The sequence below is a fragment of the Centruroides vittatus genome, unplaced genomic scaffold (assembly GCF_030686945.1).
Source record: "Centruroides vittatus isolate TY-2023 unplaced genomic scaffold, ASM3068694v2 contig_883, whole genome shotgun sequence".
NCBI classification, from domain to species: domain Eukaryota; kingdom Metazoa; phylum Arthropoda; class Arachnida; order Scorpiones; family Buthidae; genus Centruroides; species Centruroides vittatus.
In genome coordinates this window covers 380,926-407,722 of record NW_027122575.1, presented here as the reverse complement: position 1 = coordinate 407,722, position 26,797 = coordinate 380,926, and the positions used below count along the sequence as shown (strand labels likewise).

General features: G+C 27.4%; 1 protein-coding gene across 1 annotated transcript in view; it reads left to right on the top strand.

Moving 5' to 3' along the window:
• The window catches only part of LOC136983557 (signal-induced proliferation-associated 1-like protein 2), a 69,275-nt gene extending 42,786 nt beyond the window's left edge, over window positions 1-26,489 (top strand). The window contains exons 17-25 of the mRNA XM_067280335.1: window positions 3,016-3,094; window positions 3,173-3,731; window positions 7,440-7,554; window positions 7,648-7,852; window positions 13,822-14,090; window positions 17,390-17,559; window positions 25,452-25,512; window positions 25,596-25,668; window positions 25,757-26,489. Of these exons, the coding sequence (XP_067136436.1) occupies window positions 3,016-3,094; window positions 3,173-3,731; window positions 7,440-7,554; window positions 7,648-7,852; window positions 13,822-14,090; window positions 17,390-17,559; window positions 25,452-25,512; window positions 25,596-25,668; window positions 25,757-25,903 (1,678 nt within the window). The 3' untranslated portion in view covers window positions 25,904-26,489. The remainder of the gene's footprint in view (window positions 1-3,015; window positions 3,095-3,172; window positions 3,732-7,439; window positions 7,555-7,647; window positions 7,853-13,821; window positions 14,091-17,389; window positions 17,560-25,451; window positions 25,513-25,595; window positions 25,669-25,756) is intronic.
• The last annotated feature ends 308 nt before the right edge of the window (window positions 26,490-26,797 follow it).

Sequence of the window (26,797 nt, the reverse complement as noted above, 5' to 3'; positions counted from 1 at the left end):
TCTCGCTGTTTGACCTTTCCGTTGTCCTCTGCTCCGATGTCTTATTACTTTAAATAATTAATTAAAAATCTGCTGGAACGCCAATCAAAATGAAAGGGAAAAGGGGTCGAAATCTCACACTGATTTATATGCACCAATTTAACTCTGTTCATGAAGGAATAAAATGTTTCTTTTTCCCATTTTTAAAACTGCAGTTTATACACAGATCCTTACATCATAGGGTAATTGCCTCTATATTGCACATTATTTACATAATATTGTTGTATTTTAGTTTACATCATGGAAAGGTAATAATTGTCTGGATAAATTTGAAACAATTTATTTTGATATCTTTAAAGCAACAGTATCATATGTGTTTTCACCATTTATGTATTATGTCAAACCTTATTAAATAAATGTTTTTTTGTATATATTGGACTTAACAAATGCATTGCTTTCCTTATCAGGCATTGCTCTGGAAAATTTAAAAATATTGCCAACCATTTTGCCAGTTTTAAATTTTTTTCTCCACTTAAAATTATTTATCACTATTAGTTTTACTTATTAGTTAATGCAGGTGCTGGTAGCCTTATCAGTTTGGTCTCTGGAAAGCAAAAGTAATATGTTAAGCTGTCACTTAAAAGGAGAAGGTCAGGCATTCAGGTCTCTAATTCAAATGAAACTTGGTGAGCTTATAGCCTTAATCACAAACAGCACCTTGTCCAAATGATAGGACTCACTTCTCAAGTATTTCTCAAAAACAGGCCTCTGAAATTGAGTGTTTAGCTTATAAGTTTGTGAAAGTTTCACGTTTCTTTGCAGCAAATACAGAGTGGATAAGACACTTTGTACTCATACTTGATGGTGTAGGTTCAAACCTTTGGAATTTTAATTTTTTTTTTAAATGTGTAACATGATTATTTTATTTTATTTTGTTATTATTTTGTTAGATAAAACTTTAAATGAACATAGACTTGCTTTCTCTAAACAGGAAATGACTATTTTTAATATCTTGTTTATATATACAGTAGAGCATCGGTTAACCGACCGTGTTCTAGTCGGCAAATTCAAATGTTTGCTAGTGATGTGGCACTACAATATTTGGTTATGTCTTGGCTACTTTAATATTATTTTTCTTAAATTTTTGCATGTTTTAGCTGGCAGCACTGGCTCGACCATGAAAGGGAGGCTAGTATTTAAACCAAACCTAATACACTATACTAATAATGTATTTTTTCATACTTTTCGGTTATCCGACCAACCCCAGTCCCCAATTAAGTCGGATAATCTATGCTCTACTGTATATATATATATAAGCTTTAAACACAGGGAATAATAATACTAATAATAATGTTAATGATGCAGTAAAATAATAATGTTACTCATTTTAAAAAAAAAACCAAAATTAAACTAAAATTTGTCTGGCTCTCTACTTGTTAAAAATAGGAATTATTTTTGAATAATTTTTTAGTGAATAATTCAGAATAACATGTTTGATCATAATGTATAATGTTTAAACCATGTCAAAATTTTTTTAGTCTACTGAAAAAAGATCAAAGTGAAAAACGTCACACCAAAAATTCCCACAAGTTTTCTGTCAGTTGATAAAAAAAAATTCCCAATCTAGAAATGCTGGGCAGCATTTCACAAAACTGCCTTCAGTTTTAGATGTCACTTCCTATTTTTCTGCCCAAACTTGCTATGTGATGTCATTAAATCTCTAGGTGTGTGTGCACAGGAGCTAGACATTCTGTTGTTTTTCCTGAAGTATTGTTTTGTGATTCAATTTCACACTGAATGTTGAAATAAGCAGACTAGGGTTCTTATCACCACTTGCTATTGCCAGTATTATATTATCATCACCACTTTAATAAAAATATCACCAAGTGGCTATTTTAGTGTTATGCAGCACAACCCCTGCATTATTAAGTTGCTGTTGATGCATGGGTGGATAAATAAGAAACAGACCTTATATTTCATTCTCCAATTATAATTTCATCAAATCAAATTATAACTTATTAATTTGATTCACACTTAAAAAAGAAAAATTGTCCTTATTTTCTTACTAATTTTCAAATTATTTTATATATTTTGCTTTTTAATATTTGTAAGAGGGCAATCCTAAAATAATTTATGAGTATTTTTAAAAAGTTACTTTACGATCTTCTGCTATAAATTACAAATTAAAGTGGACAGTTTTATTAGTCTGTGTTTTTGAAAAGGAAAACATATTATAAAATGCCATAATTTAATAATAAATATATTACGATTTCTTCTAATTATTTATTGAATTTTTTTATTTCAAAATATATGATGAATAGTTGAATAGTTTTGTGTATGTACATTAAATGAAATACATTCATGTTGAAAAAGTAAGCTGTATGTTAATTTGGCCTCTATCCCAAGGACTACAAGGACTTGTCAGAACAGCATGAAACTTAACATACAAAGGGATCAACAAGGTAAATTAGGGTCAGAAGAGCCATTAGCAAAAATGTTAAGAAACATTGGTGTAAGTTATGATCTATGATTGCAAATATTGATATGTATTGCATCATTAACTTCTTGAAAACAGGTTTTTTCTAGTGTTGACTATTATGGGAAGATGATTGAATATTGTTGAAATGTGCATCTGTTGATATATTGAAATAACAATTGTTTAGTTAATGATAAATGTTTATCATTATTTGTTCATTATCATTTATTGATATATTAAATTGTTTTACATTCCAATCAGAATTCAGGAATGAAACCCCCAAAGACCTTTGGGACATGACAAAAAAAAACTCTGTATTGTTTTTGTAAGATATTGTTTCTATTGCATTCCTCATAAAATCTCTTCAATTAATGATGTATTATAAAGAATTTCAATAGCTACCCTGTGTTCCACATGAACCAAAATTAATAATTTAATTTGAGTAATTACTATTACATTAAAATATTATATTTCTATATAATAATAATAAAGTTAATACTTTATATTAATGTCAAACATTAATTTGTGTAAGATTAATCAGTATTATTGGAATTTTTCAGGCATGATAATCATATGAATATGAGATCTACAAATTTGTATAAAGGTAGAAATTCTGCAGCTACTTCAAGGATATCTGAGGTAAATTTCAACATTGTATAAGTAAATGATGATTATATTGCTGTGTAAATATTACATATTATACTATCTTAATTACAGAATACTCCTGAGAAACAGTTTCCAGAATTAAAAAAAAACATTCACCCAGTTCATCATACTGTTACACAAGGAAAGAACATGTCACAAGATGCATCAATATGTAATCAATCAGTTCCTTACTCAAATATTGTTGCAGATCATGAACGTGATTTACCATCATTGTCTTCAGTCAGAAATGTTAACACTGTTCGAGACCATATATCAAATCATAATGCTGTTCCAAGTCATCTTCATCACAGTTTTCACAATCATAGTAGGAATATTCGGGAACAGAACAGACTAACTCATGTAGGAAATATGGTTGTTGCTCGCAGTGAACTTTCTTTATCAGATGTAACTCCTTTCCACACTCGGTCACATTCTCATCATTCAGTTGTTGGTACATCATCAGCTGGATCAAGAAGTACATCAGAGACAAATTGTGGAAATCAAAACTCATGTTCTCAAAATGTTAATTCTTCTAGAACTGACTTTACAGATCAGTCTAAAAGATCTCCATCATTACAAAGAAAATCAGATTATCAAACAGATAATTGGTCAAAAGTTGTGTGCAATACAGGTATTTATTTAATTATGATTAATACAGTAAAATCTGTCTAAAATGGAAACTTAGCTAAATGAAAAAAATTCTTTGGAAAAGAGCAATTTTCTATGTTAAATCTTATTATAAATTGGAAACCTGCCCAACACAGAAATGAAAGAGGTTTTTGGGTAAGAAGAATGCAACTTAATCTGGATAAAGCAGAATAAATGTTTCACTTTTAGACAAATAAAATCACATCATTATAATGGTCATTGCAGAGCATAACAAACTTTATTCCAAGAAGAATTTCTAATCTTATCAAAGAAATGAACGTCATGTGACAAGCAGACATGCTGACAAGGTTTTTGTTGGAATTAATTAAGGGCAGAATTGAACCTTTTTTAAAACATTTTTTTCCCTTTCGGTACTAAGAGGGTTTTTTATCGTGCCAGTTGTGGGTTTTGAATCACTTTAAATTAATTTGAATTAAGTCTAGTAATAACATTTATTACATAAATAAAAGTGATTTTGCTACAAGAAATAAATGCAACTGTGTGACATTTATATGATGTAGTTTAAAGATAAAAAGTTACTAAAACCTGTTCAGAACAGAAACCTATCAAAACAAAAATAATTTTGTACCATGCAATTCCAATTTACACAGGTTTTACTGTACATTATTTGATTAGAATATATTTGTGGTTATCTTTTGCTATATTTTATTATATTCATATTTATCATTTTATTATTATCATTTTGTTAGAACTGTTGTGTTGTTTAAATTAATTTTTTGATGCATTAAATGATTTAAAATATTACTCACTTTTCTAACCACTAAAAGGGGTTTTTTGGACAAATAAACTAAATTGTCCTTCAAATCCGACATTCCCTTGAGTTCAAGAATTACTCAAACAATTAATTCTCAGATGTTTTATTTATATGCATTTTGGATCAAACTTTTGCTCTATTCCAAATTGTACATATTACTGAAGAGGGATCAACAAGAAAGTTTGATCCAAAATGCATATAAACAAAACATCTGAGAATTAATTGTTTGAACTCAAGGGAACATCTGATTTGAAGGGCATAAACTAAATTGTTATTTGTCCAAAAAACCCTTTTAGGTGGTTAGAAAAGTAACAATATATTCGGTTAACTACTGCTAATTTTTAGTCTTACTAAAACATTACTATTTTAGAATCTTTCTGAAACAAAATTTTTCTTTTATATTAGATAACAGTATGAAAACTGTGAGCAATAATCACAGATAGTGATAGGTTTAATTATAGAATAAAGTATGAATTATTAAAAGTATAGAATTATTATTTAAAGTTAATTTATATACATATGAATTATAGTTACAGTCTTCTATAGATGGAAAAAAATGTTTTTAAATTTTATATTGTTCTTTTGAAAATTATCCATCAAAAGATTAATATCTTGGTGTAATCTGTAATAATTAATATAAAGTAAAATGTTTTGTGGATTTTAAACCATAAATTAGAAAACTTAATATAGTAAACTGATATTAATAATTTGTGTTCTTTCTTTCCAAAAAAGGTTACTTAACACATTAAATGCCATAATAGAAGGCATAAAATATCACAATGGACCATGCTCTTTTTTATGGATAAAATAGCACAAAAATTATGGCCATTTAATATAATTTTGTCTCCATTGTGGAAAAACTTTTTTATTGTTTTTTTATTTTTAGGCATATTGCAGAATTGCAACATGTGGCTTGAGTGATTTTATTCTGATCATGTTATACCATCTTGTATGCTCGTCAAGTTTTAAATTCAATAGAATTTCTACTACATAAATGCATAAATTCTAGATTGCATAAATGGACAAATACAAATCCAAGAAAAATAGAATAATCACTAAAATCTACTGTTACTTTCCAAGCTGTTTTAGAGGGAAAGTATGGTGATCAGACAAAAAATCACTCCCCAGATTTTTACATTTTTAGACTTAGGACACCTTGAAATGTCAAGAAATGCAAAAAAATTTGAGGATAACATCCAGACACTGCATGTATGGATGTTAGTGCGTGTTTGTGGCACAATTTTGTTCACTCTGTTTGAAGCTTAATAATTCCTGTGTTTTTTGTCAACAATTTCTGAAATTTTGCAGAGATAAACAAATCTCTGCAAAATTTAATATAATTAAATATGTCTGGTAGAGGAGATCAGTCTGGAGGCTTGGGTAGCGTAACTGGCAATGCATCCACACAGTAAGTGGGAGTTACGGGTTTGAGTCCCACTCTGGGCCAATTCTTTTCTTCCAAAATATTCTAAATTATCTAATTTAATTATAATTATTAAATTTAATAAGAGATGATACCTAATGCCACTCTCTAGTGACAAATTATGTAGAAATAAATTAAAAATAATCATGTAAAAGTAATCCAATGTAATCTGATAGTTGTTTGGTTTATTACTAATATATTGGGTTTTCAGATGTTTGTATAACATTTATGTTGTACTATTTATTATTTTATCATCATCATGAAGAAAGTAATCATCTGATCTTGATGTAATTTGGCAGGAAGACAGTTCAACTCATTATTTTTTGTAGTAACACACAATTGACAATAGCAAACTATTCATGCATGCACAAATGCCACAATCAGAAAAAAGATGGTGGAAAGCAACAATCCAGTGGGATGCATATATGGACATGCTGGAAAATTGCATGCTCCCCAGTTACAAGACAAACTAATGCAGATGGACTAGTCTTTCAGCAAGATGGAATTGCCACCATACTGGTCAATTGTTGTTTGTGTCTTGTCTCCTTGCCTGCACCAAATGTTGAACTAGAGTTCAAAATTTGGTGCAGGCAAGGAGACCTTGTAAACTGGTAATCAAATTCTCCAGATCTTGTACTACCTGACTTTATTCCATGAAGACACATTAAAAAAATCATTTATGGACAGTGACAACAGACAAAGATGATTTAAAAAGTAAAATCATGGGCACAATTTGCTCAGTAACACCAGAAATGCTGGAAATTACATGGAATGCTATCTTAGCTCAATATGAACTTTGTATAACAAGGAGAGGCAGTTATGTTGAAGTCTAAATAAAAGTTTTGTGTCTGTAAAATTTCACTCAAATCAGACAATTACTTCCTTAGTTATAAGGTTTAAAATTTGTCAGGTTTTTATGGGACACCCTGTAATATAGTTTTGTCATTGGTTATCACAAAAATTTAGAAACCTGCACTCAAAAAGATGAAAGAAAATATTTGGTATAGTGTAGTCTCCTGACTTAGTTTATCAATTGCAACCTGATTTCTTATCTTAAATAAGTTAGGAAATCTTAATGTCTTATTGTACTCAATCTCCAAATATGCTTGTATGACTGATATTTATCATTGTAATCTTCATATAGTAAAATTTATTTTATTTATTCTTTTTACTACAAACTGTCAAAATTAACTTTATTGGGGGCTCCCTATAACTGCAGGACTCCAGGCTGAAAACTTTTGCCTATGCCAAACACAACCCTGATTTCATATTAGATTCTCTTTGTCAATTGATATTTCTGAATATAAAAGTTTAGTTGATGGATCTTTTGAAATTGTTAGTTTTAAATGCCATTATTTCATACTTAACTCTAAGGACTAGCATCAGATTTACATTATTTAAAATAATTTGTATTGTAGATGTGAGCATTTATCTTTGTTTTTTCTACATAGATAATGTGTCTTTTTAGTTAATGATTTAATTTTACTTTTCAGTTTCAAATTCATATTGTAATGTGATCATGCATAAACATAATCAAATAAGTGGTTTGCATGATGTTAATTCTGAAGTAGCTAATCCTCGATCTCATAGCCCAAGATCCTCAACAAGGTAAAAGTTATTTATTAATAAATAATTCTAAATTACAGTAATTAAATTCTTTTAATCAGATTGAAATTTTATTTAAAGTTTAATTTTTTGTAGAAACCAGTCTGACTTGTCACATTCTAAACTAAATCGATTACGTCCAGGAGTAACATCTGTCAGTAATCGTCCACCAAAGATTTCTTCAAATTTAGCTGTAAGTGGAAGTAGTGGAAGCAGTTGTAGTGGTAGCACAAGCACTTTACAAGAAGATTTACTTAAATTAATAAATCCAGAATTTTTAGATAGTGACAGTAATAGTGAGGTATGTATATATGGTTATTAATTTAATTATATTATTATTAAATTAACGATTAATGTATTGTAATGTATTAATTTATGATTGAATTTTTCTCTCAAAAATTCAGACATCAAAAACTAAAAATAAAAAGGATTGTTGATGTTTCAGAATTTAATGTTAAAATTATAGGACAAACTAGAAATCAAATATTTTTTCAATTTCTGAGCAATATTGTTGAGATTTTATATCTGTAAACTGATGACAAGTACTGTAAATTAATATCTTTAAACCTTGCACAAATAGATTATCTAACAAAGTTGTTGGAATTCTATTGTTTTTATTTTATTTATTTATTTTTCAATCAAGATAATGGAAATGATTTAGAATTAATATAATTTCATTACAGTTTTTGTTTTTGTTACAATCACTATTTATAAAACTTTATTCATTGATTTATAAATGGTGATTATAACGAATAGTGAGTTTTTAAAAATCCAATTACAAAATTAATTAAAAATAGTTGTAAATAATAGAGAATTATGATGATTGATTTGAATGCTTTTCAAAAGAAATTTCCAAAAAAGTAATTTTTTTTTTTTTTTTCAAAATAACCAAAATTCAAGATTTTAACTTAAACCAAGATAAAATTAATTTCAGGTTTGTCATTATGTTGTAAATTTGAATGTAATATAAACATTCAAATTTTTTTGTCATTAAATACTAACTTTAATTTTTATGGCTGTATTCACTAAAGTCATCTAATTGATGTATAATTTGTTTGATATTAGTTTTTGTAGGATTTTATTGAAATGGAATTTCTGCAAATAGTCTTTTTTGTTTGCTTTTTTGAAAATCTTTGAATCTGTTAACTAATCTTAATGATTACAGAAAATGATAGAAATTTAGTGAATACTATTACACCAATTAAAAATATCTATTATTTTTTTCTCCTTGTTTTGATACATTTTACTTACTAATGGAAAAGAGAACTGTTTAAAACTGTTGCATTGAGATATTGCTTTCTTTTTTAATTTTCTATCATATCAATCATACGTTTCTGAAACAGTCCTTATATAAACCATTTTCAGATGTTGCTAATTCGATATACAGTGGAACCTCGCTTAACAAGCACCTTGCATAACGAGTGGCCAGGAGAGGGGTAATCCTGGATTGTGCATATGATCCATCTAGCATTCTTTCAGCTAGCATTTTAGTGTCGCTTGTGATCACACATTTTGCCAAACTTTTTCCAACACATATTATGTATAAACATCAACAATCGTAAATTTAATGCAAGATAAAAGCATAACTGCCTACCTCTAGTCAAATTAATTAATTTCTAATATTTAATTATAGCCTTTGCATAGCCCAAGAATTTGGGCATATTGGTTGGTGTGTTAATAAGACAAATTATCTGATTTTTTTTGTTTTGTTTTCCTCAAATCGAATTCGCATTTCAGGTTGATTCATTCTGCCCTAGAAGAAAAAATGATGATTTACGCTTCTTAACAATGTTTATTGTATAATTTTCTTTGAATAAACATTATACATAAAATATTCAAGTATATTTTTCGGCATGGAACACATCATATTTTACATTAATTTCTATGGGAAAAATTGTTTTTCATTACGAGTAAGACTCTGGAACAAATTATGCTCATTAAGCGAGGTTCCACTGTAGTTATTTAGATAATGCAATGATTAAGGAATTGTATTGTAAATAACAGCTAATATCTGTATATGTCTTTTATTTATAATTATTTGAAAATGAATAGAATTTTAATTACTTTTGTTTATTTATCTAGAACATTTGCAATAGATGTAAACATCTAGATTTGTAATCTAGGCCAGGGATCCCCAAACTTTTCAAGAGAAGGGCCACATTACTAATTCTGACAATAGCAACAGACCAGAGCAATTTAATATACACACAACACACACACACACACACACACTGTCTATATGAATATGTATGTATAAAATGTGTGTGTGTGTAAATTGTAAATTAACCATAATAATCATAGACTTTATAAAAAGTTAAGAAAATACATTGAATGCAAATAAAATACATTACAGATATCATTTATTTTGGGAAGTACAGATAAGAAGACTTTATTAAATAAAAACAAACTTGACAAAAACAAAATAGAATAATAAATGCTTCTAACACCAACAATAGTAAACTGAAATTACAAAATGAAATGCAAAATGTAAATTTACAAAAATATTTTACTTGAATTAAATGATTTGAACTGAAGCCTCCCTGGCTTCAGTTCAAATCATTTAATTCAAGTAAAATATTTTTGTAAATTTGTGATTATTTTTTTTTAGTTGTCAAGACACATTGGTTCACATCAAGAGTTGATTAAATGTGTTATTATATTTACATATATTTTATTTATGTAAATTATATTTTAAAAATGGGATGAAACCCATTTGTACAAAGATTTATTCCATTCATAATCAACTAATAGCTAGTCTAGGTCAATAGAGCAACAGTTATTATAATTCACAGCTATTCATATTTTAAAATATATTAATGTTTTATATTTTGTATATGAAATGTGCCATAAAAACTTTACACGTTTCACAGTACACTGTAAATCAAAAAAGTTCAAGAACCACTGATTTAAGTTAACTGTATATTACTTGATCTAACAAGATGTTTGATATATACATTTTAAAATAATCTTGCAGTAAATGTTTTTAAACTAAATAATTATATAGTTGAATTTGAAAGTTTTCCATATGTGGTTTTTGCAAAGTATTCAAAAACACTAGATTTAACTTGAATCATCTTAGCCATTTTATGCAGGTATTTTGACAGTAAAATTTTAAAATTAGTTAACATACAATGTATTCAAATATAAATTTCTGAAAAGAAAATCAACAGTAATTAGTGATAAGCAAAGAAAGATCATGAATTAGGGAATTTGTCATAAAATAAGATCTTGTATTCCAGGAGACGCCTACAATGCAAGAAAGGAGGTTAATATAAAGTACATAATAAAAAAAAAATGGGTATTGGAGTCAGTACATTTTTATTGACTGATTCCTCTAGCAACAAATTTGCTTTTGCTCTGACTCTACAGCTCTGGATAAGTCATGCCCATTTTAAAAATTACAAATATAAAAGATTTACACAGTGTCAGTATACCTTATTGAATTTATTAGTATATAAGATCAACTGGTTTTTTACGTCATTTATTATACTGCTAATACATATATAGTTCTAAGAATAAAAATGTGTATTATTGTAGCTACATTTTAGTATAAATGATTTGTCTCACAGTGAAATTAAATGATAAAAAGTAGCAGATACAAATACCTTTTTAAAGAGGCTTTAAAATCATCATTGTATTTTGTTTTATAGCAGTTCCTCTCTTCTTTGACATAATGATCGGCAGTCACCATAATTTTTTATGGACAGTCTATCCTAAATAACTTGGCTAAATAATTTTCACTGCTTGGCTGCCATCATTGTAGGCTTGGAGAGCTCTGCAATGGCATGGAAAAGGAGCCCACCGGGCAGAAAGAATTTAAAAAAAGGGGGGGTCACAGCATTAATTACTTTCAGTACAGTTGAGCTTGAAAGTACTACAGTATTTAGGTACTTGGTACATTCAGGCAAAGCTTTTATACATTACAAGGAGTGTATTCACTTATAGGGCTTGTGTCAGATAATGTGGAATGCATTATCTGAGACAAACCTATTCAATTAATCAAGGCTTGGATACCCAAGGTTCTACTCTAGTTATAAAGTTTTTAAAACAAATAGATGACACTAGCATTTCTACAACAGGATCCTGGCTGTTTTTTAACCCGGGAAATCCCAAAAATTTCTTAAAAACTTACTTTTTCTCATTTTGTGTTAAAATTGCGGAAATCTTGCAAATAGAAAGTATAATTATTAACCCATAAACTGTCAGAATATATTTGTATTTATTAATTTTAAGCCTGCTTATTAGTTTTTTAAATTTTTACTTATTATGGCATGTCACTGATTGTCAATAATCAATATGTAGCTTATTTGTGACAGAACTCTGAAAATTCTTTACTTGTGAGAACCTGTAATATCTGGAATAATTGTGCTTATGCTATCTTAATTTTTAACCATGCCCAGTAGCTTCAATAACTGCATTATATCAGATTGTGGAAATTGGGCAAGGATACAAACAAGTACGACATATGCAAGTATGAAGTTTTTCTTCATAAACTTGATTATTAAAGCCAAACAAAACTGCTGTATTATCGGGCTGTAAGCTTGATGCTGTTATTAAAGCAGCCAAGGTAGACAAATCATGAATACTAGACAGCAAAAGAAATACTGTAACACGCATCTTGAAAATGAACTAGAAATCTTTCAGACTACAGGTGAAAAAACACATAACATCAGACTTTCTAAAATTTTATGAGTCAAAATCAGGCTTGATAAAACTCCTGATTCTGACTCCACAGACCTAGTTTTATCTGAGTTTTCAGTTATTTGAGATAGTATCAATCTACAATAATTGGGATTCTACTGTGCTCACATTATTTTAAATTAGAATACTTTTCTGATTATTTTTTATTACATTTTTTTTATAATCTATACTTATTAAATCAATATAAATGTGAAATCATTTTTTGTCTCAAAGTATAATGACCACATTCATTACTGAATCAAACAGCAGTAAACATAAAATACAAAATGAGTTTAATGAACTCAATCTACAATGTTACAAACATTTATTGAAATTATAATTCTGATCAAAACAGCATCCCAATTTCCAGATAGCAAAATTTTATTTCCAAAGCAACAGAAAATTAATGATAGCACATCTTGTCTGTTTGAGACCTCTGTCCAAGACTGCCCTACAATGAGTTTAAAGTTTTTAAATAACCACATTTAATTTAAATGACTTTGTGATGTTTTAAACTAGCTTAGCTGAATTAATTCTGTTCATATTACAACTGCTAAACTAGTTAAGTTGTTAAACTTGTTTAACTTTTCTAGTGTAACCATATTAGTAGAAGAAAAGTTTTTCTAAAATGAATAATATCACAAATTTTTATGACGGATATAAACAAACAACCAAAGACCAGTTTTCTAATAGTCATACATCTACAAATCAGATTAGATTGGGACTAATTAAGCCAATTATTAAATACATAAGTTATGTAATTTTTAATTATTTATGTTAGTACAAGATAGCATATTTTTTAAAAGCCAAATTACATAATTTTATTATTTAGTAATTAGTTTTATTATAGCCTAAATATAATCCAGTTTGTAGATGTTTGGTTAATATTATCATAAAAATAACGAGGTACAATACATAAATAAAATGTATGTGGTAGTAGTAGTAGTAGTAGTAGTAGTAGTAGTAGTAAATAATAATATTAATAGAAATACATACATCACAATACAGAAGGCCACTATATTGAATACATGTCATATTGTGAGGAAATTCCTGAATACAGACACACACACACACCTACCTTTAATTTTTGTTTTGGTTACTATGCCTTGACTTTGGTCTGGCATAGTACACAGCCATCGGTGTTAACTTAGTATATCTCACATAACTCAACACAATAATAATAATAGTAACAGCAATGTAGGTCACTGTTAAATACTCATTTAAAGCAATCAATACATATGTCATGCCAGTACTGACAGATTCATCTAGAGTTATAAACACACACAACTAGAACAGTTCCAAAGAAAAACACTAACATTAACAAAATATAGCAAATATGTCATCTGTATAAAAATTTCAGATACAATATTCTTTCATTATTTGTATATATCTGGCTTATTAATAAATTTTTCTTTTAATTAGTTTGTTAAGAATATTTTTCATGTTTAATTATCAAAACTTTCATAACTTGTTTAATTTATAAATAAACTTTGACTTCTATATTTTAAAAGCAACTTCTATTAGTTTCTGAAACAAAAACTCTAGAGAAGTATTTTGATTTTTGACATAGTCATTTTACTTTTGGTGTAGGAACCATTATCGTCTCAAGTGGATTCAGTTCCATCTGATGGTGGTTCTCATACTCAACAATCAACTCCTTATTCATCTCTGGAAAGGAAAAGTGTTAACAACTCTAATAGTAATATTAAGTCAGAAAACGTTACACCTGATCCTACATTGGATACAAATCAGTCACATGATGATGTTATATTAACAAAAGCTCACCCAGCTCAAGTTATTTCATCTGAACCATCTTCTCCAGCTCCAGCTGATTCAGTAAGAATGTCCAGAGATGAAAGGTATAATTACTTGGAATAAATTTTCTTTAGTTATAATATCAATATTCTATTTTTATTTTCTTAGTTTGTTAACATAATCCTTATTATTTTAATTAAATTCTATAAAAATTTAATATTTTTTATTTTTTAACTTATTTATAGACAAATTAGAAGTGCTCATTTTAGATACTAAATAAGTTATATTTATAATATAATAAACGTAATTAAGAATATTAATAAAACTTTTGTTTCATGAGATAGAAAATTAAAATTTTAGATATAGATTTCAGGGGCATAGGTAATTTTTATTATTACAAAGAAAGTAAAAAGATTAACAAGATGTTGATTGCAATTTGCATTCTTTTCTGTGACTAATTCAAGAGAGAAATAATGTTATCGATAGTGTTAGGCATTTGGGGGCAAAAAAGAAAGGAAAAATGATACAGTAAATTTTAGAAATAGGGGCAAATTAGTGCAAATATGAGGATGCATGCATCAAGTCACTTGTTATTAATTCAGTAGTAACAACTGATAATCATTATGATAGTTTCATGTGCAACTAAATTTTTCAAATCTTTTACATTACAAAATGTACACTTTAACATGGCATGCTTTTTATTTATTAAAAATAATTCCAAAAAATGAATTTACACTATTACCTTCATCACTTATATTTTTTTGTTTAAGACATTATAAAAACAGAAAATTTATATTTGTGACTTTTAAAAAAATATTTTTAATGGCTCTAAAATTTGCAAATAATCTAATTACTACTTTTTGCCCAATCTGGCAACACTGATTGTGATTTGTAGCTTCCTTTTGAATCTCTATCCAAGATTTTGAGTGCTGTGATTGTTTTATTAGTATGAAGTGATACAGAGACTTAAGCAGCTAAAATGGTGCTAGGGTATAAATTTGGTGCATTTCAGTGCAAATTTTGGAACTGTTTAGGGGGCCCATAACTTAACTAATGACACTTTCTAGCTTCTTTTTCATGCCCAATTCAATTGATGCTGCACAGAAAATGTCTAACCTAGTTATCAATAATACCAAATGATACACTAGATTTTTATCGGATTATTATTAAGGCTAATTAAAAATTAAATTATTTCTAATTATTAAATTTATTATTAGATGACAACTTAACTGTGTACCTCTAGCCAAATTGTTTTGTATTGATATCTAATTATTAGTTAGCTTTAGTATAGCCCAATAAAAATCCAGCAGATTGTTTGGTACTTTAGTACCAAACTATCTGCTGGATCTTTTATTGGGCTATATGCACTTAACCAGTACTAAAGTACTGGTTAAGTGCAAAAAATTGTCTGATAATTCCTTACTTCTTTGTTTTAAAGAAGCATATGAATGTTAATTCACTTTCTCATTAAAATGAAACATGAATAAAAAATTTTGAGTAAAGATTAATGAGAGCATGAATTATTAATCCTGTTTTCATTATTATTCATTTTCATGAAATAAATAATTAAATAACTTGACAATTAATTTAAGTAATTTTAAAGGTTTAAAGAAAATACATTCTCTAGGAGAAACTTTTAGTTCTAGTTATATAATTAATTTTATACATGTCTAACTTTAAGATTGAAGATATACAGATTGTTTGGTACTTACAAACAATTTCCTTTATCTATGACAGTTTTATCTACCACGAATAACTTTTGCTCTTTTACTTTGCACTCTTAGCAAGATTGTAGACATCTCGAAATGAGATTTCCAACAAAATGGTTAATCTATTATATACAAAGCTATATAAGCATTATGCTGAATAACAAAGGAAAATTTTCCAATTAAGCACACATTTAAATAGAAATCATATTTACTAACATACAAATTCTGTAAAAATGAGATATTAAATCTTTTAATTTGCATAATAATTACACTCTTAAAATGAACTGAGATTTTAAACAGAAATCTCATTTCTATCTTTTGTAAAAATCTTTTAATCATGTACTGTCTGAATTTTTCTCCATTTTCTATGCAACAGGAATTTACTTCATATTTAAAAAAATTTTTAGAGTACTAATGAAATTATTAAAAAAAAGTGTAATTTCAAAGATATTAATCATTGTAATAAATATTTTAAAAATAATAATGTGAAGTTCATGCTTATTAATTTCACACTTTTTCATTTTTTATTTTATCCTTAATTTAATTTCTATTTAATAGGATTTTCCAAAGAGAAAGCTACCATTTTAAATTATTGTAGTGTATTATAATTATTGTAATATAAATTTAAATTATTATATTGTAATTATTATGTTAATTATTATTTGATAATGCTGTAATCTACATTGAAACATTGGAAAACTGTCTAATTTTCAGATTTACCTATTACAATTTCTCACTGTGCACCTTATGTAACACAGCACACATCCAAGCAAATTCTTCCTAAACTTGCTACAGCATATGCATTGTCACACCTCTCACAGCAGCTGCAATTCTACAACTTCTGTAGATTGCTCATTTTATACAGTGATGAGTGAATGTCTTTTAGGGTAGGTTTTAGCCTTCACAAAACACAAAATGCCTTCTCTGATGTGGTATTGCCATTTTTTTAATGGTGCTTCCTAGAAGTAGTAGACAATGAGACATTTTAATGCAGATGGGAGATGAAACTTGGACAATTACTTTATTGATTAGTGTACATGGCATATTTCTCAGTTAATAATTAACATAATTACCATAGATAAAATTGCCAGGACAATAATTGTAAAATTAATAAACAATTTGAGACTGCACAATAACAAGTCTTCTTTGGATGTTCTTTCTCACACTTCAGGAAAATAACAGTCTTAAATAATGGAGTCAACCATTTAGTAGAGGCTGCTCATCCACCTCACTATGCAAAATGTTACAGGACTTCCTTCTGTAAGACTTATTTTCCTGAGGGGTGAGAAAGAACATTGAAAGAAGACTTGTTATTGTATAGTCTTCACTTGTTTCTTAATTTTTTATAATTATAGTAATTTTAAATGGTAGCATTTATTTTGAAATACCTTGTATTTTGATTTCTTTATACAGATGTGTATAAGAAGAAATTAAATGTTTCAAGAAAACTGAACAGGTCCTTGATTCACAGTGTTGCTATTCACACAACAGCTACATTGTGCTACATATGTTATATTCACTGATGAAAATGATCTGAATAAATATGTTCATTGCATGTAAAATGTTCTGACACCATGAATTGTATGAATATGATTTAACACACAGACTTTGTTTTCTCTAACCATTTAAAATTTTAAAATTTATTAATAGATTCTAATTTATTGAAATAATATGAAAATTGTAAAAATTTTCAGGTTGTCACCAAGAGTGACTTCTGATCGTCTGCTGAATAAATTGAAACCACTTCCTCCTCCTCCACCTCCACCTCCACCGCCACCTCCTCCAGCTTCTTTAATTCCACTTCCAGAAGGTCGAGATATTGATTGGCCAAGTCTAGTTGATACAGCAACCAAAGCAATGGAGAGTAAGTTGTTTTAATGATTAGTTTTGTATATATGATCATGTGTGAAATTAAAATAATAAAACTTATTAAGAAATATAAATTTTTAATGTGTGTATCTGATTTGAAGTATAAATTTAATAAAAACCAGCATTATATGATATTTATTTTTTAAAGTCACTTTCAATAAATAAATTGCATTGCATTATTTTTCTGAATATTTTTTGAATAAAATCATAAGTAACAATTCTTATTTCTTTTTCTACTGCTCATAAATCATCATATATATGTATAGTAGAACTCTGTTAAGAAGTTTTTGAAGGGACCACTCTAAAAAACTTCTTAGGAGGGAAAACCTCTTACACAGGAATTGTAAAAAATATATTTTTTTAAATCTGTATAATGAATTTTATTTCAATATCAAGGTAATATAACATAGCACAGTGTAACATAATTGAATAGTAAGATGCATTGACTACAGCAAGGGTTGAAATGATTGGTATCAATATGACATGTAAATAGTTAATGAACAGCATTGGATAGGGAGTATGGTCAAAACAATAAGACCTCAGCTAATTTAGCAACCATCTCAGGCATGCAAGTGTTTGATATACAATATGGTGAACATCTGGAGTTATTTTACTAAAACTTTATTATTTTTATGAGTGATAAAGTTATGGTGAGGAAAATGATTAAGATTTGTCTCCAGCATAAACTTCTTAAGTGGGTAAAATATTATCAATGGGGCTGATATTTTGGAATTTCTTACACAGGAAAACTTGTTATGCAAGAATTTCTTATGTGAGAAATTTTGCACACACCTTATGGTGTAAATGCCAGGACCAAAGAAATTGGACTTCTTATGCGGGAAAATCTCTTAGCAAGTTCTTAAACAGGTTCTACTGATTTTGTAATAAGATACATTAAAACTGTAAATTTACATATTATGTTATATTATCAATGTTTCAAAGAAAGGCATTAAACAGTTTTTATTATAACATCATCACAAGCACTTTTAACATTGATAAAATGTCATCTTCAGGCAAACAATGCATTTTTTAAAATTTATTCTAAAGTTCCAAAGTTACATGTTTTTTTCTTTGCCTGAAGATGACATTGATAAAATGTTGAAAGTGCTTGCAATGATGATATAATAAAAACTGTTTAATCTTGATAGACAGTAGTTCTCTCTTTCTTTGGTTGGATAATATTTTTGGCATGGTGAACTATTTACGTTTTAATATTATCAACAATTTAAAGTAGCAATTTTGGTTTCTTCAACAGATTTATAGATTATTATTAATTTTAATAATAATGGTAATATATTACTTGAGAACTAATTTATTTTTATATTGTTTTTAAACTAACAAAAGTTAAAATTTTTTTTCATTATGAGAGTTACTATTTTGAGTAGAGTATATTCATATTGTTAAATTTAGCCTATTTACATCAGTTATTGAATATTTTCTGATTATTATTATTATCTTTTTCAGTCTAGTTCTTTAACTGATTTTTGTCCAATAGCTACAAGCAGACTATTGAAACATTTATTTTGTAATTTTTCTCACTTTCTTCTTCATTTATTTAATCTGAAAGTCTAGCAATAACAGAATGACTATTTTCTTATAATATCTGCTATTTGTTTTATATAAAAATTAATTATAGTAATGTGAAAGTAAAATACAAATTTTAATTCAGCTGTTAATCACTTAGTGCTATAACATAGTCTGTAAATAAATTATGAAATATAAATAATTCATTGACAAAAGTTGTCAAAGCATTTTATGTAATTATTAAGTTTATAATTATTTTGTGGAATGTTTATTTTTAGATATATAACAATTATTAAAATTTCAGAATTTTTAACTTTTTCCTAAGGAAATACATGTAGAGTAGAGCAAGGTTAACTGAGAACAATTTTTTTTTTCAATGTTTTTTAATAAGTTCCATGATGTGGAAATTTTATTTTCTTTATGCTATGTTACATACAGGCTTATATATAGTAAATGAGAAAAAACAGCTATGTCTGAATATACATAACATAAAGTGTGTAAAAAAAAATTATTGTAAACATGTCAAGTGGCCCATTTAACTCCTATTTTGATATTAGCTAGAACATCTAGTGGGGTTAAGTCGATACATGTGAAAATGTTATGTTAAATGAATCTGTTAGCAGAAAAATCAAAAGTAAATTATAACTTTTAGCAAAATGACCACATTCACCCTTGTAAAGTGGGTAAAGTGGCCACATCACCCCAGACCTGGCCATCTTTTTAGCTTCATCTGTGATGTCTTTGATGTGGGGTGTGAAGTTAAGTTTTTCATCAAGAATAACACCTAAATATTTAATTTCCTTTATCTGCTTTATACTATGTGCTCCTAAATGCATGGACATGAGCATAATTATTAAATAAAAAATAAATAACATTCCAAGTCAATTGGCCTCTGTATGGGATTAAGTGAGAACATAAAGGTGGAGTTAACTGAACTAATCCACTTATACCCAACTACTCCTGGCCAAGTTAATCCCACTGTAACTTTCCTGAAAGAAACATATGTCTGACAAACATTGGTGTGTTTAACACACATTTAATTATTGGAGCTTTAACAAACACCAGAAGTAAATTTAGCACTAACAACATATATGTTTTCTAAAGAGATAACATTTGAAATAGCATTCCTAGATGAGCTAAAATTTTACTCACCTACAGTTTCCATCATTTCCCAGTAGCATCTACTCAGTGTGTCTGAGGGCGACCGTATTACGTGTGACATGAGCTCTCTAGAGGGAATCAATCGCAATGAATAGACAAGGAAAATTTAAATATGAAAACTAATGGAAATCCTGCTCATCCCTACTGTATATTTTCTGTTAAACATTCAAATTTCTGATTTTAATGTTTTTGTGAAGTCGGTAAACTAACATATGCCAAAATTAAATAATTTTAGTTTTATTTTATGCTTTATTGATATCCAAATAAATTTTAAATGGGATTAAGAGTTTAATAATAAGTAATAATAAATAGTAATGATAATAGTAATAATAATCTGTTTCTTTAAATCGTCATTAAACTCTTAAAACCTCTTTCTTCTGTAGTCTTGGCATACTTGATGCACTACTAGTCTTCTCATTTACTAAGCCATCATTCAATCCAGATCTAGCTTGACTTTATATTCAAGAAGCCATATCTGTAAGTAACAATAAAAACAATGTAAACTAACCATTCTTTTTTCTTATATTTAGTTAACTGATCTTTTGATTGGTTCATTGTCTTTTTCTTTCCTTCTATTTTATCACAACTGTTTCTTTTATCTTACTAATAATCACTAAAAACGAATTCTTTAATAAAATAATAATGACATTATTAGAGTATGTAACAATGTATAATTTAGTATTTAATAAATTGATGGAGTCATAATAATAATCATCAAATATTGAGTTTGATTTTATTATAGGTTTAAATTATATTAATTTGAAAACTATATTCATTAACAAAAATTTTTTAATCTTTATTTAAATTGAAATGGCACATTTCTAGGATCAGAATGCATATGTTATATTATAATGGGGGGAAAAACATGTTATAATACAGTTGAACCTCTGTCTCAAACATGTTTATTTCAAAAACCTTTTTATCTCAAAATTTATTTTTTTCTCCTGCATTTTCAGCCTAAATTCAATACATTTTCCATGTTTATCTCAATACATTTTCCATGTTTATCTCAAATAATTTTCTCCTGAAACCTTTATACTGTAGCTCAAATTATAGACAGAAATGTCAATTACAGTTTCAAAACTTAGCAACTACATTTAGCTAGCATAAATTACAGTTGAGAAACATCTCTTGCATTACAGTACATAGTTACAATTAATGCTGCTTTTCTCTAATTGGCTACAAGTTTGGCTTGTGTCTTAGTTGAAGAAAGTCAGGTTTAAGAAACTATTGACAAACTATTTCTGTTAAGGTATGTAAAAAATGTTTTATTTATACCTAATACAGATATGTACTGTACTTGCTATTGTATTAATAAAATACTGTACCTTCAATCAAACCCACTACAGTTCACTGTGTAAGAACCTCTAAATCTTGAAACTTGTCTATCTTGAATTTTTTTTCTCATACCTGTGAGATTTGAGATAGACAAGTTCAACTGTATATATAAAATACATATGTTATAATAAATTTTGATATATATTAATTCTATTGTAAAGTTTAATTAACAAAAATCATTTTTAATGCAATTTAAATTTGTTAGTGGAATATATTTCAAATATGATCATTGATTTCAATTAATACAACATTCTACTATGATACACTTCTTGTCTAGTCTTTGTATTTACTTGTGTGATTTTCTAAGGTTAGTCTGATGTCCTGTAGTGGTGTAATAAGTCTAGCAATACAAAAAGGCCAATATAATGCTCACAAGTAAATAATACATTTTTACTGTAAAATTTTCTAATTATATCTTAGAATTCAAAACAGTTAGGATTTTTTAAAAACTACTATAGTAGTGAATCTAAAATCTTTATAAAACACAAGTAATTTACAAGAAATTAATGGTATTTTAAAATATTTTTCAAAGTGTTTTTGTAGTAAAGTTTGAATTAACTATACACAGCATCAAAACTATATTGAAAATCATTAATAATTATAAAATACAATAATAAATTAATTAACAAATAAATTATTGCAAAATATCTGCTTACAATACTTTATTTCAGCTTAATATTGTTAAAACTGGTAGATCTTTACTATGAAAGTTGTCTTTATGCATAGGTAAGTTAATTTTAAAAGTTAGAAAAGTAGTGTACAGTGCACCTAATTTCTTAAAATTCTATCAATTCCGAATGGAAGATGAGGATTCTTACTCTATGATTAGTTGTAGATTGCAGTGTATAGCTTATATCAGAAAGTTGAAATGATTCTTAAAAAACAGAATGTGTGAACGAATATAAATTTCAAAATACATTCAACTTTTATGGCTGTTCTTAGTTATATAAAAAAGGGGAAATCTAGGCTAAACTTATTTGAATGTTTCCACTGGCTAACTTGTAAGGGAGAGTCTGTATTGGAAATTTTTAAACAATCTTAAGATTTCCAATTAATGACGTAGAAATATTTTATAAACGACTTGTTGGTTTATAAATTTTGAAATATTTTTAATATTTTCTTTAGGAGACAAGATACCAATATTTAATACAATTATACTCTAATTCAAACATTTTAGCTTTATAACCTATCTATTTACATTTATTTATTTTAAAATTATTTACACTAAAATTAGAGTTAGTTTAATATTTTATGTATGTCACATTTTAATTTTTGAGGTGCTTTTTTTTGTGTTTTATATGTTTACAACATATTGGCAATATTTGTTTATCTGAAACTTTATAGTTATATTGTAATATTTTAATTTTGTATACTTGTTTAATTAAAGAAGACCTGGTTTATATAAGCAGATTTCTTTCAATTATAGATTTTTTTTAAATTTAAATATATTTTCTTAATTTGCTGAATTTGAATGGAATGTTTTCTTTTATTTTTTAAAATAAAATTTTAGTTATATTATTTTGCAAATATTTTACAAATGCTTTTAAAGTTTTTCATGATAATTATGTAATACATAGAAGATATTACAAAACTGATTAATTTACTATTTTTCATAAATTTTTAACTAAAATTTTCAGTCAAACTCACAATTTACCATAAGAATAAAGCTTGTTCACTATCTACTGTACTTGAAAAATTTATTATCTGTGAATGACATTTTTATACTTTTTATTGGAAGTTTTTTACACAGAAGTATTAATGCTTTGTTTCAACAGAAAATGATCATGTACAGTACTTTCTTAGTCACTAATAGAATTTGTTTTATATCCTTCCTCTGCTAAAACATATAAAAAGTAAAGATGGTATATAGCTCACAGAGAATTTTTTTTTTGCATACTAACATTCATTAACAATCACTTCTTCAATATTGGTATACTTATTGATTAATCTAAATAATTAAGTATTTTCCATAATATTAAGTCAATGTCTGTGATTAAACTGATAAAGGAATAAAGAAATATTTATCATAATGCATATTTTGACAAATGGAAGTATTTAACTCTAAAATTTTTAACTTCTTTCATCTAATTCCAGGTTGGTAGAAGGCTGTCTGGTAGGATGTCAGCCTACTGTCATGGGTTTTAGGTTTTTTAAACTAATCTAGAACCTTATGATTTGTCACGAGTATTATTGATTAGGAAATCATTCTCCATTATTCACTTACAGTGATTGACCCCATTGCAGATCAAGTTTTACAATGGATCCTGTCCATCCTGTAATGGATGAATTATGGTAAGCTGTATGCTGATACAGCTTACCATAATTCATACTGATGTCTTGCATTGATTGTAATCAGTCAGTCTAATTAAAGTAATAGTCTAATATTTTGCTTAAAATTTTTTTTAGCAAATTCTGATTTCTGTTAACACATTAAGTATCACAATAGTAGGCCATAAAATATCCCTTTAGGCCGTGGTCCTTTTTTTGAACAAAATAGCACAAATATAATGACTATTTAATATAATTTTAGCTGTGTTGTTAAAAAACATTTTTCTCAAATTTTAGGCACATTGCAAAATTGTAATATTTGGCCTGAATGATTTTTTCTGATCATGTTATGCCATTTTATATGCTCATTGGCTTTTGAATTCAACAAAACTTCCACCACATTCAAGTTTGAATAAATGGACCAATATAAATCCAAGAGAAATAGAATAATCACTGAAATAATATACCTACTTTTTTTTACTGTTTGTTTACTGAGAGAAAATGAAGTTTGTTTCATGAATATTTGTTTTTGTGTTTTATATTTTTATGATATTGTACCTATTCACATTCATTGTGCAAGAAAAACATTAGGAAAGGCAAATTTTGTTTATTTTTCATATTTTATGGGAGAAAAAATTAAATTCCTATTAGTATTCTATCATAAAAAAATGCAAGTTTTGTTCCCATAGGCCATGATTTAACTACAGTAGAGCGTCGATAAGTGGAACCAATTGGGGACTGGGGTCCTTCCAGTTAATGATTTGTTCCAGTTTCCGACTTTGTACGAAAAAATACATTAACCTGTCTGATGTTCAAATTATTCTCCGTTGCGTATCGCTTCCTGTTGAATTTTTCTCCGTTGCGTGTCGCTTCGTGTTGAATTTTCGTCGATTTTAAGCCTAACGAAAATTTTTATAATAATCATCGAGGCTATCGTAACGTTAAAAATTATTTCTGCATTTTGTACAAACAAAATAAATATATTAAATAATATAAAAAACATGAAAATTATACTTTAGAAGTAAATTTAGTATCAAAAACATTCGATTCAGCACGACACAGTCCGACTGAAAATCATTCCACTTTCTGGCCATTCCACTTACCGACGTTCCACTTATTGACGCTCTACTGTATTTTCATTACATTTATATAACTAGCATGTTGCTTGTTATGCACGAAGTAACACAGCTTAAATTTTATTGTATAGTGTGTTACATATTTGCAACACATGGCACTTAATGTGTTAATGGCTGTTTATGGTTTGCTCAAATATAAACTATATCCTGGCAAAAAATGAAACAGACATACAGGCAACCCCTGTTTTACAATGGTTTGAATTACAACAATTTACAAAAAATGCCAAGAATTGATAAAAACACACAAGAAAATTTTTTGCAAATCATTGTAATTGTAAATTGTCATGATTTGGATATCATAATTCAGGGACTGCCTGTATAGTACTTTGAAATGAACACAACAGCAAATGGAAAATTAAAAAAATTATTGTTTATTTTAATTTCACTACTTAAAAAATGTAAATATTATAATCATAATCAATTTGATGAATCAATAATAATATAAAATTTTATATAATAGATCTTCCTGCATCTAAATCTGCTTGGTTAGAAGTAGAAGAAACAGGAGAAACTGAATCAAGGTTTATTATATATTTATATTCATTAACTTAATGAAAAGTAATAATGTTAATAATTTGAAATTGAGGAATTTATTTATTTACAGTACATCAAATAAAACTTCTCAAGTGCATGAACTAGAAAATGCTGTCTGGAGACTCCAACAAGATTTGGTTAAAGTAATTATTGCTGAAATAAAGTTTAATTTATATCAAAAGTATATATAAATATATTTTTAAAATTATTGTATTATATTTTTATTAATAGGAACAACATCAAAAGGCTAACTTGGAACAAAAAGTAAGGCAGTTAACAGAAGAAAACCAACGATTGCAAGCAGAGTCTCAGTCTACGGCAGCACAACTAAGACGATTTACTGAATGGTTCTTTCAAAATATGGAAACACATTCATAACAGATTATTATTTTTATATTGCTTTTTACCAAAGATAATTTTTATTACATGTAAAGATGGAAAGCATTTAAAATGTTTTTATTTACTGGTTTTTAAATTGAAATCAGAGATCTTTATAAAATAATACTATGTATATAGTTAAATGTAAAGATAAAATATCAACATATATAATTGTCATCATTATTTAACATAGAATAATAATTTTTTTAATCACGGTTTATAATTTAATCAATGACAGGGGATGTAGAATCAGAAAAAATCAGAGGAGAGGTTTATACATAAAATGTACAAATATACATTGTTCAGTTCTATTGTGTGATAAGAAATACATCTTTTATCATAACTTTATTCCCTTTCCCCTAGTCAGAGATTTGTATAAGATGTATATATATACACAAATATATATATATATATATATATATATATACACACACACACACACTATATATTGAAAATAGATTTATACTGAAATTTTTGTATTGAAATATTGTTAATCAAAATAAAACAGTTACTATTATAAAAATAATTTGTAATCTGTAAGTATTTTTGCTATAATATTATAATAAATTTATTTTCAATCAGGTGATTTTATGAAAGTCCTTAACTAGAAATTTTTAAAAATAAGTTGTACAGTATCATTATATTGAAAATACAAATACAGAAAATTATGCATTTATATTTTTAGTAAAATGTCATGTATCAAATTGTAAACTAGGATACTGAAACATCTTTACAGCTAAAGTATTTTGCTATATTCACAGACCAGTTTTCACATGTTATATAGTCAGTGGCGTAGCTAGGGTGGGGCAAGTAGGGTACCTGCCCCGGGTGCCTTTCAAAGGGGAGCGCGCAAAATTGCCAATTATTAAATTTAAAAATCAAAATAAACAAAGT